Genomic DNA, 15,021 nt, shown 5'->3' on the forward strand with positions numbered 1-15,021 from the left:
CCATGTAGCGGGCGTTTTTGAATGGATGACTCGTTACTACTTTTTCAACAATGTGCTCGGGAGGGGTTTCACTGTCCCCCTTTTCCTATCTGATGAGGGAGTCACGGCCTGGTATTGGCTGAATGAAAGATTTTCTATACCTTGGAAACCCAGGCACGAATCCGCCATGTGTATGTGAATGTAACTGTATATGCCAGAGGGAAACGAGGGCTGGTGAAAAAAGGGGGGTTGGGATTGGGTTGGGGTTTGGGGTGATTGAGGGCAGTAGGAGGCGGTCTCAGTCAGTTAGGTGCTCTACAGTGAGTACAAGTATGAGGTACAGACTCGCAGAGTTGCAGAGTTGCAGAGTACATGTAACCCGGTTCCTACTTCAGGGGCAGAGGGGCCATATACATGTACCGAGTATACAATACAGTACATTCATACATGTATACTGTCATATGCCTAGTATTCATACCTACGGATAGGAGGTGTGTGTATGTATGTATGTATGTTTGTAGGTAGGTAGGTAGGTTGGTAGGTACTAGAGGGACCGTACTACTAGTGTCCCTAGGTATGTATGTAGGCATTGGAAATGAAAATGAAAATCAGTGTTTGCTATGTACCATGTACCTAGCCACGACTATGTGCCTGCCTATCTAATTGCCAATGTGCAGAGTACATACATGTCGAACACCTACACACACAGGTAGAGAGACCCGAATGTGAACGTATTCATCTGTCAGTGGTGAACCGATCACCAATCACCAACCACCAACGGATTCGGCCCTGACGTTTCTGTGTCCAAGTCAACAGTGTTCATCATCCAGCTCTGAGCCTCGAATTCCCTCGTCTCACAGCTCGCCCGCATCGGCTCGTGTTAGGCAGACAAAGCAAAAACAGAAGATTGATTCCTCCACTAAAGTCTCTGCAGCGCTCGCTCGCTCGGAGGATCGTTTGTCGTAATTTCCAGCACTTACGTCGTTCCCTCCGAGGTCACCACTCTCCGGCCTCCCCTTCCTCTCGCATTTCTCCCCTTGTTCTCTCGTTGTCGTTCTCCGGAATGCGCAACACACTCGCTCCATGCCAGCTCGCTTCTTACTCGGCCATGAAAATCTGCAGCATCTGCGGCAGATTGTGTCTCTTCTCCTCGACCATTTCGTCCGACACCTTCCAAAATGCCGTTGGGCCCGCGGGACCATGCACGTCGTAATCCTTGTCGAACCAGTTGCCCAGGACGCCTCGGGCGCTGCGGATGCCACCGATCTGTACACCTTCGGAACGCCAGCGTTCTTCGCCGTGGAAAATGGAAAATGAGGTCCAGCGGATCGCCTTGGTCGGGGTTTGGCGGACGGTTCCTGGTTGTGGTGTTTTGAGTCAGCCAGATTCAGAAGTGCTAGGTTACAAGGCAAGCGGTGGAAACGGCGGGTTGGTTTTGTATTTGACGGAGTTTATGGGGACGGGTTCACTCACCTCTTATCCTGGAATTCGCGTTAGGATCCCACGCCATAAAGGTACTCCGACTGGTGCCTTCAAAATAAACCACTGGCAACAGATCCTCTCCGTCCTCTCCTTTCTCCTCTTGTTCCTCGATCCTCGTGACATGCAATTGCAGTCTGATCAATCGAAAGGCCTCCCTCGTCGTGATGGGGTCTCGTTCCTGCGTCATGGGAATGTCCGCGTTTCTCTCGAAATTGAAACGGTAGAGGTCGTTATAGTCCAGGAAACAGACGATCCGCATCCAGGTACCTGTGACACCATAGGGATCCAGAGCATCGAGGCTGGGGTTGGGAGCGGGCTTGACTTTTCCAGTGAGCGAGGATGAGACGTAGCTGTTGGGGGCGATGCCGCAGAAGAGGTTTGCCCAGGGTTTCAGGAGGTTGGATTTGGTGGACGAGACTGACGCACTTCCCTCGCTAGAAGACCGTGGAGAAGAACTGGTGAGTCCCAAGAAGTCTGTGTCGCTCAGTCCGCGTCGTTCAGTGTACATTCGGTGATTGAAACCAAGGATCACCATGATGGCCTGGACCTTCTCCCAATCGATGCGTTGTGAGCCATCGTCGGTAAAGGGACCCCACATGTTCGACGCGTTGTATCGGCGCAAGTCGTAGACTCGGGAGCGGGCCCACGGATGCGCGTCTCGGATCGGTCGCGGAGCATTTCGAAGCAGATGGCGTGATTCCTCGCTCTGGGAATTCTCGTTGATGTCCGGGACATCATATTCGTCGGAGTCATAGCTATCGTCGAATGGGCCGCGGTGCCCAGCCACTGCCAGGTGTGGACAAGATGGTTCATGTGGGATCGGCCAAGGAGAGTCTAGATTCATGCCTGCCAGAACGTGAAGTTGAGCAGAGAGTTGACGCAGATCTTCTGTGGGCGCCGCGGGCCATTGCTGAGGTCGGGCACGGGCGAAGAGGCTCGATCGACAGAGTATGGTATTGATGTTGGGCCCCTTGCTGTAGAGGTTCGATAGGAAGTCGGTGATCTTGGTGGACGAGGCGTCGGCTTGTTGAGCCAGTTGCAATGTCTGTGTAAGCACATCTTCTAGTGACTCGGTCTGAAGAACACGGTTAGCGGTTAGCGGGATGGGGCGGGCTCGACGTAGCAAAGGTATAGTTCATGCCTTTATCTCGTCATGGTCTGATTCCAGGATCTTCTGAAGGTTCACTAGACGGGTCAGTCTTTCTCGCCAGGACTTGGTATCCTTGTCTAGAGGAGGATCCTGATAATACATTGTGGTTAGCAAGCAGCCTCTTTGATATCAAACCATGGCGGAAGCCGGCCTCGGCTCTTACAAAGCGGGACAGATAGTGAAGTCTCCAAAGGAATTCATCGCTACTGATGCAGTTGTTCAGGTGATGACATGTCCTCGCGAGAGATGCTAGGTCTGTTGGTTCCACATTCTGGAAGATATTGTGCAGGACTTCAGGAGCCAGATCAAGGAGCTGGTAGCGTGCCATGGTCAGGGATACAAAGCACGCGGTGAGGATGGGCCGGGGATAAGATTGCGGGGAGGGGTTGACATCCAGGTCAGGTTTGTAGGTGGTATTGTGCTCTCTCTGTCTCCTTGATTGCGCAAGGATATTGACAGGGAAGTCAACCTTGGGTCATGTTTATGATGGACTAGACAAGATGGATCCGAGAGTGAAGGTAATCGAGGTGAAGCTGAAGTGATGATGGGATGAAGTGCAGTTCGTCCGGTTTCTTCCCGTGACTCTCGGAGATAAGGAATCGCGCCATTGTGCGCAGCCAAACCGGGCCACAGTTTGTTCTACATTCACTGACACTTGTGCTGAGTACATACATCGTTGACATCTGCCTCATCTACCTCAGGTAAACCTACCCACGATTATATCTCAAACACATCCTGCTGTTGCCATGGACCCGTTGTCCCCCGTATACTGGGCCCCAGCTCCAGCCACAGTGCATGATATCTCAAGTGATCCGCCTGTCCCGTCCACAGAAACTGACCCAGCGTCCATCGGTACCCATCATAGTCTAACAGCCCGTATCTGCGGCAAGCCTTCGCCAGCATAAACACAAATGAAGCATGGACGGCTGCTAACGTACTGGTCACGGCTCCTGTCGAGAGCATCCATATCAACATTGTCGGAGCGAAGTCAAGTTCTCTGAGGTCCTCGTCCATGGTCATGAGCGTATCGTAAAGTTGTGTTGTCAAGACGTTGAAATGTCGGTATTTCAAGGGGTTTCCACGCAGGTGGTGATGGGTGAAGAGCAACGCTGCCAACGACACTGCCCGCCAAACGGTGGCCTCCCAACGGTTGTTCCCTGAAGCCGTGTCTCCTTGGACAATAAGTCTCAACTTCCTCTCGATCCGATGGAACATATCACCACGTCGCATCCTCCCCTCTTCACTAGTGCGGCGCAGCGGTTCGAGTTGCTCTGCGTTACAAAGTTCCCGGATGTCGTTGAGCAAATCCAGGACTTGATGACGAGGAGCACCAGCCGCCCTCAGCTCATCTCGGCTTAAGCCCGGCAGTGGTCCGGATAAGTTGTGATGTTGAAAGCCCGCCCACGATTCATCCCACACCTCAATGGGAGGGAAGCGCAATTTCTCATCAAAGACTTCCGAGTATATGAGATCGTTCCAACTAATCAAGCGTTGCAGATGTTGCTGAACACCCGACCGCAGGGACGACATACCGCCCCTCAACTCGACGACGGCCCGCATGCCGTCCATGTGTTTGCTTGCCTCCGGATATGATTCCATTACGAGGGCGATGTTGGTCAGGGCCGCTATTGCCGCGATCGTTTCATCGCTGGCTGCCCGTTGCGAATCTGATAGACGGTCATTGATCAATGAGATAGCCGCCAGTTTGTGTTGCAGTGTTCTCATTTCCTCCTGCGCATCTGGGACTGGTCGGCGGTGACGAAAGTGCACTCCCCAGCTGTACATTGTGGCATGGAAAACCAGCTGGTCGCTGATGGCGAATTGCGACCAGTTGCTCTGTCCGTTGATTGGGCACCACGGGTACCTCTCATAGTGGCGGAATAGATACAGCCTTGCCTCATCCCCTTCGTCCAAGTGGACGGGTAGGACACCGAAAACATCGATTTGTCGCGATCCAAGCCACGTCACAGGCATTCCAGGTACAAATCCTGACTCGGCCGCCGCCGTTTGCTGCGCGTTGAGAACGGCTGTTGTCCGGTCCCTTGAAAGCTCAGATCCGGCCTGGTTACTAGCCTTCTCCTGCGTCCGGTCGGCCCTCCTCTTCCCTTTTCGCTCTCGGTGGGAGTTTCTGAGCTCCAACTCCCCAGACCGGATCCTGAACCTCATTTTCTGCCCGCCAGTTGCACCCGCCGCATATCTCTCTGTCTGTATTCTAGTACCTGGAAACGACAGGACAGAGAAATTCTTGGGTTCTGTATCTTGTTGCTCCGCATGGCTTCGTTCTAGATAATTGCGCATCACATGTGCGCGCATCGTTCTCAGCTGCTTGCGGTCTTTCTGCAAGTTTTGGCCCGTGGATGCAATGAACAAGAAGCCGCCTTCTGAGGGCGCATTGTCCGTCTCTTGCTGAGGCGTGTTTGATATCTCGCCGGCTTCAGGATGTGATACTTCGGGGTTTGACCTCGAATTTTGTGTTGGTGTCATATTGTCGAGCGGCTTTGCAGATTGTATCGATTGACAGAAGTCCCGATCGCGCTTCGCTGGACGGTTTCTAATCTCGACGACGAGGATCACTTCGTACTCCTGCCGCTGTGAGTATAGCTTTGCACCTCTGTCGGGGCGAGATCTAGTATTGCCGTGCCTGACCTTTTACCTTTAGTTGGACCTTGAGTTGAAGGGTTGGCCATGTCTTTCACCTTCTATTACGGCCGCAGTTCTTCAACAGCCAAAAGGGACACTGCAACTGGTTTTTTCCCCTGACATCATGTTGTTGATAACAAGGCGAGGCTGGCACCCAGCTGGCACCCAGCTGGTGAGGCTGTTGGCTGCTTATGTAAAGCGGCTCAAAGAACGATTACTCATCATTTTGCATTTTCCACACCCACTAGTATGTCTGTCTCTGTTATTCCACCCTCTCCTGCCCTCCTCCGTCCTTGAGAGAGAAAGGTGACAAGAGATGGAATCTGACATCCTGCCCTCCATCAACTTATGGCGTGTCTTTCCCATTCATCGTCGTCATGCCCGTCGTCGCCGCGCTCTAGATTGAAGGACAAGATGCACAAGGTGCTTTCTCAACCCTGACCCGAACCCGGTAGATCGAGGGAAGGAGGGTTCACGGGCAGACAGATAGGGATGGTCATAGGTACTTTAGATGCTCCAGATATTCTACTCTAGGTATACAGATGTAGATAAGGTAGAATGGATAGTCAGGACCCATAAGCCCTTGATCTGTCAGACTTGGTTCTCGATACTCGATACTCGGTGCGTGGGACTCGATACTCTATCAGAACTGCTTTGCTTGCTTGTTCAATTTGCATGCTTGGCTCAAGTTTCTCAAGTTGCTATACAACTATTCCCCGAATCAAGAATCACAGATGAAAGAAACCATTTCCGCCCTTCTCTCTATCTCTTCTGACTCTATCCCGCGAAATCATCTGCTCATCTGTTGCTGTTGTCCACTCATCTCGAATTTGAATCAGAGAAATCAATCACGTACATACATACATTCATTCAATGCGCCAACCCTTGTCCTCCTTATCCTTGCTGTCCGCCGTTCAGCCGTCCCCAGATCCTCAATCCTCGTCTCATCACCATACCGTGCCTTGATGAATCGTCTCGCCATGCCATGCCGTCTATCTCTCGTCTATGGAAAGACAACCGGTTGACTGGCTGGCGCCAAAAACAACAGACATCACAACAAAAGAGAAAGAAATAAAAAGTCTTCCCGAAACTCCAACGCTCTAATAAGTCAAATCGCCAATCCACAGTTTGCTCGTAATCTATTGAATCCCATTCATGTTTCGCCCCCAGTCCTTTTCAGGAGCGCTCTGGTGTGGGCTGGCTGGCCGGCTTTATTCCATCCCTCCAGCGCCGTACCGATACGTGCCACACAGACCAAAGACCCAGCCTGCCTCCCTTGTACCCGGGAATTGCATCATGTACACCCGTTCCTTACCCATGGTCACGCCGCCCGTCTCAGCAATGACCTCGTCCTCGCTCCAAGTCTTCATCGCAATGCCTGTCTGCATGACGCGTTCGAAGCAGCTTTCACCCAACACACTGTCTAACAGCACAACGTCGCGGTTCTTGTTCTGAGTGATGAGAATACGCTTCTCGCGACCATTGCCGTGGACGCGATGGGGAGTATGGCTCGAGCTCGGGAGGCGAGGTCCACGGCTTTGTCCTGCTTGGCCTGCGCCTGCAATGTTTGACGGAGATCGAGGAGGACCGGCTATTGCTTGGGGAGATGCCCCTGGAGTTACGGTTCGATTTGGAGTCGATTGGCCACTTTCTGCTGCGGCGGATGATGGTGCTGGAAGAACAGTGAGACGAGCGGCCCCCAGGTTTTCCCAATGCTGTCCCTTTCTGACATAGAGTCGGATTTTCATATTGTTGACCATGCCTCCCCCTTCTGCGGCAGCTGCACTGGTCAATGGGACGTTCGGTCCATCTTTCCCTGGTATGAAACCAAGCTGACTGGGCGGGGGTGTACCTGAACCCGAATTTGTTCCAGTCCCACTGCTGGAGGAATACAGAGACTCGCCTGTGCCACCTCCACCATGTCTGCGAATAACCGAAGATCGATTGAGATTGAAGGCGGAACTAACGCCGAGTCTCTTCAGCGCTGAGAAGGCGCTTGTCATCGTCCCCGAGCTCTCCACTGACATGTCGATTGAGGCAGGTGTTGGAGCAGATGAAGCCCGGTAACTCGATTTCTTCTGACTCCCAAAACTAAACCATGAACTCGCCCTTGACCGACTATGTTGAGCTTGTCCGACATTGAAAGTCACTGAAGGTTGGCGACGAGGCCGTGCATTTTGCAGTTGGATATACGTTGGGTTATTGCACCGAGCCCAGTTGATCATTCCATACAATGCTTCACATTCTTCGGGGTTCCGCGAACGGAACATAACATTATTGGTTGTTCTGATCTTGGAGTTTGCTGTAGGGGGAGACCGTATGGAGATGTCCAGTGCAGTGCCCCTGCGCAGCGGAACGATGGGCGTTAATTCGAAAGCTACCAGGGGCTGCTGAGAGATGGAGTCCTTTCCTGGCCCATGGTCGTCAAATGAGCGACTGGTTGAGGAGTTCTGAGGATCAGAATGGGCCGCTGACATCTCAAAGGCTTCAATCAAACCGGGTGAGATTACAATGGAGCACTCGTCGGGATAAATCTGCTCCCACATGCCTTTGTCCGACCACGAGCAAATCAAAGCAATTGTCCTCGCTTTCTTGTTCGCTGAGATTGTGGTCGATGCGGGAACCTTGCGGTAAGGTCCCTGGGAGGCAGAGTCTGAAGGAGCCAGTGTTCGGGTCCCGGTAGATTTGATTGAAGGTGGGGGTATATATTGTTTTGATATTCGACCCTCCGCTGGCTTGATGGCCACAAGTGGTGTTGGTCTGTCCCCATGCTCCGACACGAAGTCGTCTGAAGTGTCAGAAGACGAACTGCTGTCGCTATCCGAATCGTAACCTGAACTGTCGGAGTCCGTGGAAGGTTCATATTCATGCTTCAAGGGCGAGGATGTCCGCCGCCTTACCGCCTTACCTGCTGGACTCGGGGTGGCTTTCAACACAGGGCTGGGTCTATTGCTAGATATCGGCTGCAGGATCCTGGGATTGTGAGGCGGTGTGGCTGGCGGGGATGAAGATCCCAAGCCGGGGACAGAGGGGCGATCTTGACGCGTTTTGTGCTCTGGCGGACTTGGTATATCTTCGGTGTATAGTTGGCTCTTGGCTGAACTCCTTTGTTCCCGTTTTGACCGTTGCTGCAACTGCTCAAGCACAGGAGTTGTTTGCTGTGTTCCTGAAGCTTGTCTCTCTGGCTGAGACAACGACGGAGTCTCGTGGGCTTGAAGGGTCCGAAGCTTGTTGACAGTTGGTAGGTCTTTTGATGGGGTAGAGGAAATAGCTCGATGATATTCTGGTCTCTGCGGTGATGGTTTGGGGGAAGGTTTGGATGAGTTGAAATTAATGTTAGTCGTCTGTGACTCCAGTATGGGAGGCTCTGTTGCGCTTGCTCTTGATTTCTGTGTCTGGTCTAATATCGGAGGACTAATGTAATCATTCCTGACATTGACTGGTTGGCTGGGCTTTGTTAAGACAGCATCTTTGTGGCTCTCAACCTGGATTTTCGCTTCGTCGGAAGCCTTGTAGGTTGGGGGTAGACGGGATCGCAATGCTTCAGGATTTTTGCCCTGAGACACGTCACTAGGGTTAGTCACCGTAGTCTTAGATGACGACGACAATGATGACGAGGTGAATATGGTGGCATAATCCCGTATGGAACGGTCTGAAATGGTCGATCGATCGGAAGACACGACTGATGGGACCGACACTGGGCGTCGTCGCGGAACAGTCGAGGATTGCTGAAACTGGGGAGTGGGAAGAGGTTTCGACGCGAGTCCACCCCCAAGGTTCAATCGCGGTGATGGTCGATCATTCGGAGGCTTGGGCCGACTCGAGTCATTCCTTGCCCCTAGGACAGAAGGCTCGCCGATAGGTATGTCCAGATATTCGGTTGCAGTTGCAGGGCTTTCATCGACTGACTGACTCGTGGGTTTGGACGAGGAAGACTCGGCCTCAGCGGTAGTTGCAGTGGCCAGAGGTGAAGGTCGTCTCACAAAACTTGGTGTACGGTTCAACCTTGGGGGCAGCGGCTTTGAACCAAGCATATCCATCCATTCTGCCACGGCCTCTTTATCGTCCGTCTTCAAGGCCAACAATTCGTGCCATTCCTGTCCAAAACCTGCCCGACCCCGAATCATGATGACAAGATCGAATCCGTCCTCGCCACGTCTTGCTGATACCGAGCTCAGCTCCAAGGGAGCAAAGAGAAGCCACTTCCCTGTGTCGTCGATTTCACAGACCAGGACATCTCCACCAGTTGGATCACCACGGGCGTTGTCTCGAAAGACCAGTTCGACGCTACAATCCATCCTTTGTCCACTAGAGTGATAGATTGTAAGGTTGAAAACGTCTCTTGCCCTGACGCGGCGAGTTTTGTCGACAGTGATGTGAGCTGATGCTGCCATGGTCCTAATATCGCGCGCTCTTGTCGCATCAATGTTGGCAGCAGCCTCATCTTCCAGTCTAGCTTGTTCTTCTTGGTTCCGTCTCTTAGCAAATGCTGTCAGCTCAGCATAAGTGTTTGCCATCTGTACGGCAAGAGGCACGTCGTATTCATCCTTGATTCGGGCAAAAGTCTTGCTTAGAGCCTTGACTCTCACAAGCGGTCTCTTCAGGAGATAGGCAACGTCGACCTTCTTGCCTGCAGCGTCTACTATATCGCCAGCCTCGTCTCTGGCCATGCCTTGCTCTATGGCTGATGAATTTTCCAGTGGTGCGAGGTTGACAACCACGTCTTGGAAGCCGAGTCTCCACGCTTGCAGGTAGTCTTTGTATGCTTTCTCCGTTGTTTGAGCCCAGTTGAGGAGACTGTCCAGATCCTGGGAAGGCAGTCGATTATGCAGGGCCTTCAATCTTTCCAGGGCGATCCCCATATCAATGATGGGCCTGGTGATGCTCTGGCCATCTTGGGGCGATGCCGAAGTGAACAGTCCAGCCGCAGCCGCCGCGTCTGTTTTAGACAGAAGACACTGGAGCAAGACTGGAATGACACCGTCGACCAAGGTTCGCAATTCCCGTGAATAATTTTCTTCGTCGGCAACCACCGCGGCGAGTATTTCTTGCGCTGAGCTTGACTGAGGTTTCACCTGGGTAGGTCTCGCTCTGCGTCTCGATCGACGGGGTCGGCTTCCTCTCGGCAAAGACAGAACTGACATCAAATCTTCGTGGGTGGTCAGCCTGCGTTTGAGGTCGCAAACTTGTCCAGGGATCCCTTCATCAGCCTGAGGCTTTGAATCGATTTCTTTGAGAGTCTCCACAGACTGAATCGTTGAAAGGAGGTGCGGGCCTGTTGGGGGACACGGTCGTTGAGGTAGGCTAGGAGCTCTGATATCCGCGTTCTCAGCTAGAGAAATGTCTGCCTGTGACACTGCGGGTTCTGGGGAGGCTTCAACCGATGGCGTCTCTTTCCTGCTCGAGCCTCGCTGGCGGCGAACTTTCGCACCTCGCCTTCGCAGGGTTGAGGGCGAGCCATCGTTTCCATCCTGGGCCTCATTTGCACGATTGCTAAAGTCTGCCGAGGACTTCTGGTTTGCGCCGGGCGAGGGTACGGAATAACCAGGCCTTGGGGTATGATTGGGGCTTGATTCAGCCTGCTGAGGTGAAATGGAATTCCATATCTGATTGGGATCGGGGGTGATAGACTTCTCGGTAGAGGATCTCTTCCGGTGCGTACGTTTCTTCAACGGCTGGGGCACTTCGACTGGTGGCTGCTCTTCTAAGCCGTCCTTTTCGACAAAGGGATCGGGTTGCTCGTCAAGCCATGCTTCAATGCTGGGTAGTCTGTTGCCCGGGGAAGAGAGCGTCTCGGACTTGACGAACATGCCTCTGGTCTTGCCTAACAATCCACCCTTCTTGGATTTGGGCGCTTGTCCACCCAAAGAGGCTTCCGGAGGCTTTCCCAACAACTCGGCATATTTGCTTGGTCTCCAATTGCCAGGGACGTCCTCGTCCTCGTCCAGCCCTGTTGGGTCGTGGGCATGTCTCCCAAAATCTCCGGACAAGACAGACTCGGTAGTCAAGTGTCGAGCAAGATCTTCGTCCGCTTGGCTCTCTAAGTCGTAAGCTGGCGGCGATATTGCCTCGTGTGCTTGGTCGTCGTCTGGAATTGGTGCCACTCTAATGCCGTCGTCATGCGGCATTGCTTGTTCCGCTCCTTGTTCGGCATTCGAATATTGCTTTGTTTTTGAGCGTCGTCGCCCTTTGGTCTTTTCTTGATTCGAGGTATAGGAGAGGTCATACAATCGTGATTCGGGCCGTCGGCTGGTTCCAACTTTTCCATCCTGGTTCTCTCTGGTTTGCTTTTGTGTCTTCCAGTGACCATCGCTGATAATGCGCTTTCGCGGGGCACTAGAGCTCCTTTCCCTCTCCTGCTGCTCCTCAGCTTTGGCCCTGGCTCTTCCGCCGATCCGACTTCTCGTCTCATTTCCGCATTCCGACTCGGGTCTCGACACGGTGGAGGGGCATTCAGAGATGGGAATCGATCGAACGCTCACTGCGTCTGGGGCCAAGGCATTTGCTGCGCCTTGAGCCTGCCATTGTCGAATACGATCCTGGACAGAAGGCGATTCGTACAGCCCACTGGGAGGACGAGGTGAGTCTACATTTTGCGGTTTTGAGGAAGGACGTGTGTTGGAGCGATTGTGCTTGGAAGTTCGGCGGTCGGCGGTTGGAGTTGATTCGGCTCGCATTGACAGATATGCGTCCAAGCGCTATGTTATGGTCGCCTTCTATATCATCAATGTGTGGTGACTATTGCTCGATCCATATACAGTTGTTCTCGTGAGCGGTGAAGACCATTCCGTGGGCATATTGGTGTTCGGTTTGGTGTACGAGGAAGTTATTGGTAGTGGTGTAAGGTCAAGGGAGTTGTGGTACGGACGCCCTCTCTTGGACAAAAATAACTGCAGATACCAGCGGTAATGATACCGGAACCGTCACTGGGTTTCATGCAAGGTGTAGTTTCAAAGGGTGGTGGTAGCGCAGGTCAATATGCAGGCATGCAGGTTGCGTCAAAGATCCCAGCTTGCCGGGCCGGATAAGTCGCAACGGTTCCCAGGGCAACCACCAAGATCGATAACCGAACACGACCCGGAATAATACAAATAGAAACAAATAGTAGATCCCATACTCAAAACAGAAGGATTAATCTTTTCTCTGGTGTGTAGATCGCTCAGTACTTCAGCTGCTATGCTTCAACTCTGAGATATGCCTCGCTTACAATTGAGGCCCATTGTAGTCTGGACCAGCATTTGCGATTTGAACTAGTTCCTGAAGCAAGATGCAGTTCTGGCAGAAATCAGATGAACCCATCCTGATCCATGAACTATTCTAGTGGACGCCACCACTCTATTTGATGGCCCCTATCATGCATGCTTGATGTGGCCGTTGGCTTTCGGTCTGGTTACTTTGCCATTCTCTTGCAGCGAGTGCGACATCCGGTCAAGCGCCTTGAAAGCTCTGGCTGTGATTCGCAGGCTACTAGCGAGCAGGACTGGATGTACAAGTAAGCTCTGGATTGCTCGATCGGGGCCAGGAATGACTTACTTGCTGGAATGACAATCCAGAAGATATTCATGAGGAAATAGTAAAACCAGAAGTAGTATGGCTCAGGTCGGCAATATGTCAAGTTCTTGTAGTAATGATCAAACATCGAGGTCGCGTAGTAGAGTATGTCGCCATAGATCTGTCCAAGTGAAACGATTGCCTGCAGTGGGTAACGCAGAGGATGGGAGACGATGATGAAATACACCATCAAGAATGAAAGGGGACCCCAGAATACCTAAGCCATGTCAGTGCGACATGCGCTTCTTGGAGGCGCGTAGACAAGTCCATACCGCCGTGATCGTCTCCATACACAAGACAAACGGATCTGAGGTCAAATATCGCGAATCTGATAACGAGTATTCTTTCCACAATTGACCGAAGAGATCTTGGAGACCGCCCATGCGGGTATGGTTGTAGGCAAAGTAGCCTTCGAAAAACAAGTGAATGAAGCCGCCTTTTCAATGTCAGTGTCCGCCTCGCCCAATCACGAGTATGTGGCTCTTCTCATACACAGGCAAAACCAAAGCGCCGTTATTTTATCTCCAGTTTTGAGACGTGGTGCAAGACTAGATGCAAGGAACCAGGTGAGCGAGAGGATGACGGTACAGCCAACCGCAAAGCTGGCTAGTAACTCCGGGACTGTCATTTCGTTTGCGGCGTAGTTGACAATTTCGATCTCTGTGGGATAGTAGGGATGGATCGGTTTGGCCACGACGATTGGTGGTTCTGGAGTAGAGGCAGGCAGAGGAGATGCCATCAGGTTCCTTATGAAATCCATGCTGGCGGTTGACGAACGTGAGGGACAACAGCAGCTTCAGGCGCAGGAAAAGGTTGAGGAGGGAAGCTCTCACAAGGAAAAAAAAAAAAAAAAGGAGGGACGCGCGACGAAGATCAATCAAACTTGACACTTTCCAAGTGCCAAACTCCCCAACCGCAGCAAAGAGGTTGAAGATAGATGCGTGATAAGGCTTTGACTTAGCAGTCCAGAACAATGGTGTTGACAGCCTGCGTCAATAGGATCTTCAGTCGCGCGATGCCACTGGGATCTTCGACTGCCTGCGTTGGCACGTTGGGTACGCATGTGCACGTGTTAAGGCACCACTGGGCACTTCAGGACTGCCGGGGACTATTCCGCTCTCGGGAAGTGCCTATTCCGTCCCCAGGTGAGTGGGTGCTAGGGTGTCACTGGGTGCCTAGCTGGCTTTAACCACCTGGGCAGGCGGTGGCCCTAATGACCTAACGACAGGCCCCCCAGAGTCTCTGGCACGACTGGTTATGCACTTTATACACACCTCAGCTGCTTCAGTTCAAGTGGCCGCACCAGGTGCCGCTAGCCCTCGACGCCTTTCCAACCCTAATTGGAGGTCTCTCGAACTTCAACAACAATTTCTTCCTCTTTCTTACTTGTTCCCCACGTCACACACAGTTCGTTCGTATTTCGCAGTTCTTAGTCCCCCGCCAAAGCCAGAAAATTCTGTGATCACCCGTCGATTCTGCCTCTTTGGAGATGCTCGGCGGATCACATTATTCATGTCAAGATGTATCACCACCATCACTGACATAGGTGGCTCGAGATCGCCCCAGATTCGGTCCATCTCTTCACCCACCCAGTCTCGCAAAGATCCATGTCTTTCAATTTGCCATCCAGACGGCTATGGTCTTTCCTTTCCTCAACGTTTGCCGCAGCTGAGCCATCGAGCCCATGCGTGGCGTTCGCCTCCTCGGTCTCACGGGTGGCCCGTTTACCCATCAAGATGCCAATCATCATCTCCATCTCCCACATGTTCCTGGAAAAGTGGATTATCATTTGGGGGTTTTCTCTGGTACTGCGGGGCCTTCCGACGGCGGCAAGCGAATCGCATGCCCCTTGGCGTCGTTCGAGATCCTCAACATCACTGGCACATGGAGCAATGACGAATTTTTCACCACCTTGTAAGGCCCGTTGATTCGCCTCGGAAAAGGATGCCAGGTCAATGTGAGCAAGGAAGAGACTTCTTGTCCTGAGTGACTTTTGGCCATCTCCGTCCGAGAGCCGCGACCGATTACCGTTATCTGGTCTTGCTATAAATACAGACTTGATGATCTGCCCTGACTTTGTAGGGAGCCATCAGAAGAATCTTCTGTCTCGATTTCCAAGCTGCTTTGTGTAGCTGAAATCCTATTCTAGCTGACCGAAAGGGGCTATTTTTGCTAGGTTCACAGAACCTTGACATTCACTTTACCGGGAGTCGGCCGAC

The 15,021-nt window shown here is 52.3% G+C and overlaps 4 protein-coding genes across 4 annotated transcripts; all 4 read right to left on the reverse strand.

Moving 5' to 3' along the window:
- Positions 1 to 1,077: 1,077 nt before the first annotated feature.
- Positions 1,078 to 2,939, reverse strand: Z517_00430 (uncharacterized protein; the record flags this gene model as incomplete). The annotated part of the gene is made up of 4 exons (XM_013433396.1): positions 1,078 to 1,337; positions 1,453 to 2,536; positions 2,648 to 2,701; positions 2,775 to 2,939. The coding sequence occupies 4 exons, from the start codon at positions 2,937 to 2,939 to the stop codon at positions 1,078 to 1,080; spliced, it is 1,563 nt and encodes a 520-aa protein (XP_013288850.1).
- Positions 2,940 to 3,328: 389 nt separating this feature from the next.
- Z517_00431 (uncharacterized protein) lies at positions 3,329 to 5,095 on the reverse strand (the record flags this gene model as incomplete). Its single annotated transcript, XM_013433397.1, has 1 exon — positions 3,329 to 5,095. One exon carries the CDS (start codon positions 5,093 to 5,095, stop codon positions 3,329 to 3,331), a length of 1,767 nt encoding a protein of 588 aa, XP_013288851.1.
- A 1,367-nt stretch (positions 5,096 to 6,462) lies between these two features.
- Z517_00432 (uncharacterized protein) lies at positions 6,463 to 11,928 on the reverse strand (the record flags this gene model as incomplete). The annotated part of the gene is made up of 1 exon (XM_013433398.1): positions 6,463 to 11,928. The coding sequence occupies one exon, from the start codon at positions 11,926 to 11,928 to the stop codon at positions 6,463 to 6,465; it is 5,466 nt and encodes a 1,821-aa protein (XP_013288852.1).
- Positions 11,929 to 12,603: 675 nt separating this feature from the next.
- Positions 12,604 to 13,562, reverse strand: Z517_00433 (uncharacterized protein; the record flags this gene model as incomplete). Its single annotated transcript, XM_013433399.1, has 4 exons — positions 12,604 to 12,731; positions 12,785 to 13,019; positions 13,075 to 13,238; positions 13,295 to 13,562. The coding sequence occupies 4 exons, from the start codon at positions 13,560 to 13,562 to the stop codon at positions 12,604 to 12,606; spliced, it is 795 nt and encodes a 264-aa protein (XP_013288853.1).
- Between the last annotated feature and the right edge of the window lie 1,459 nt (positions 13,563 to 15,021).

The sequence above is a fragment of the Fonsecaea pedrosoi genome, assembly GCF_000835455.1.
Source record: "Fonsecaea pedrosoi CBS 271.37 unplaced genomic scaffold supercont1.1, whole genome shotgun sequence".
Taxonomy (NCBI): domain Eukaryota; kingdom Fungi; phylum Ascomycota; class Eurotiomycetes; order Chaetothyriales; family Herpotrichiellaceae; genus Fonsecaea; species Fonsecaea pedrosoi.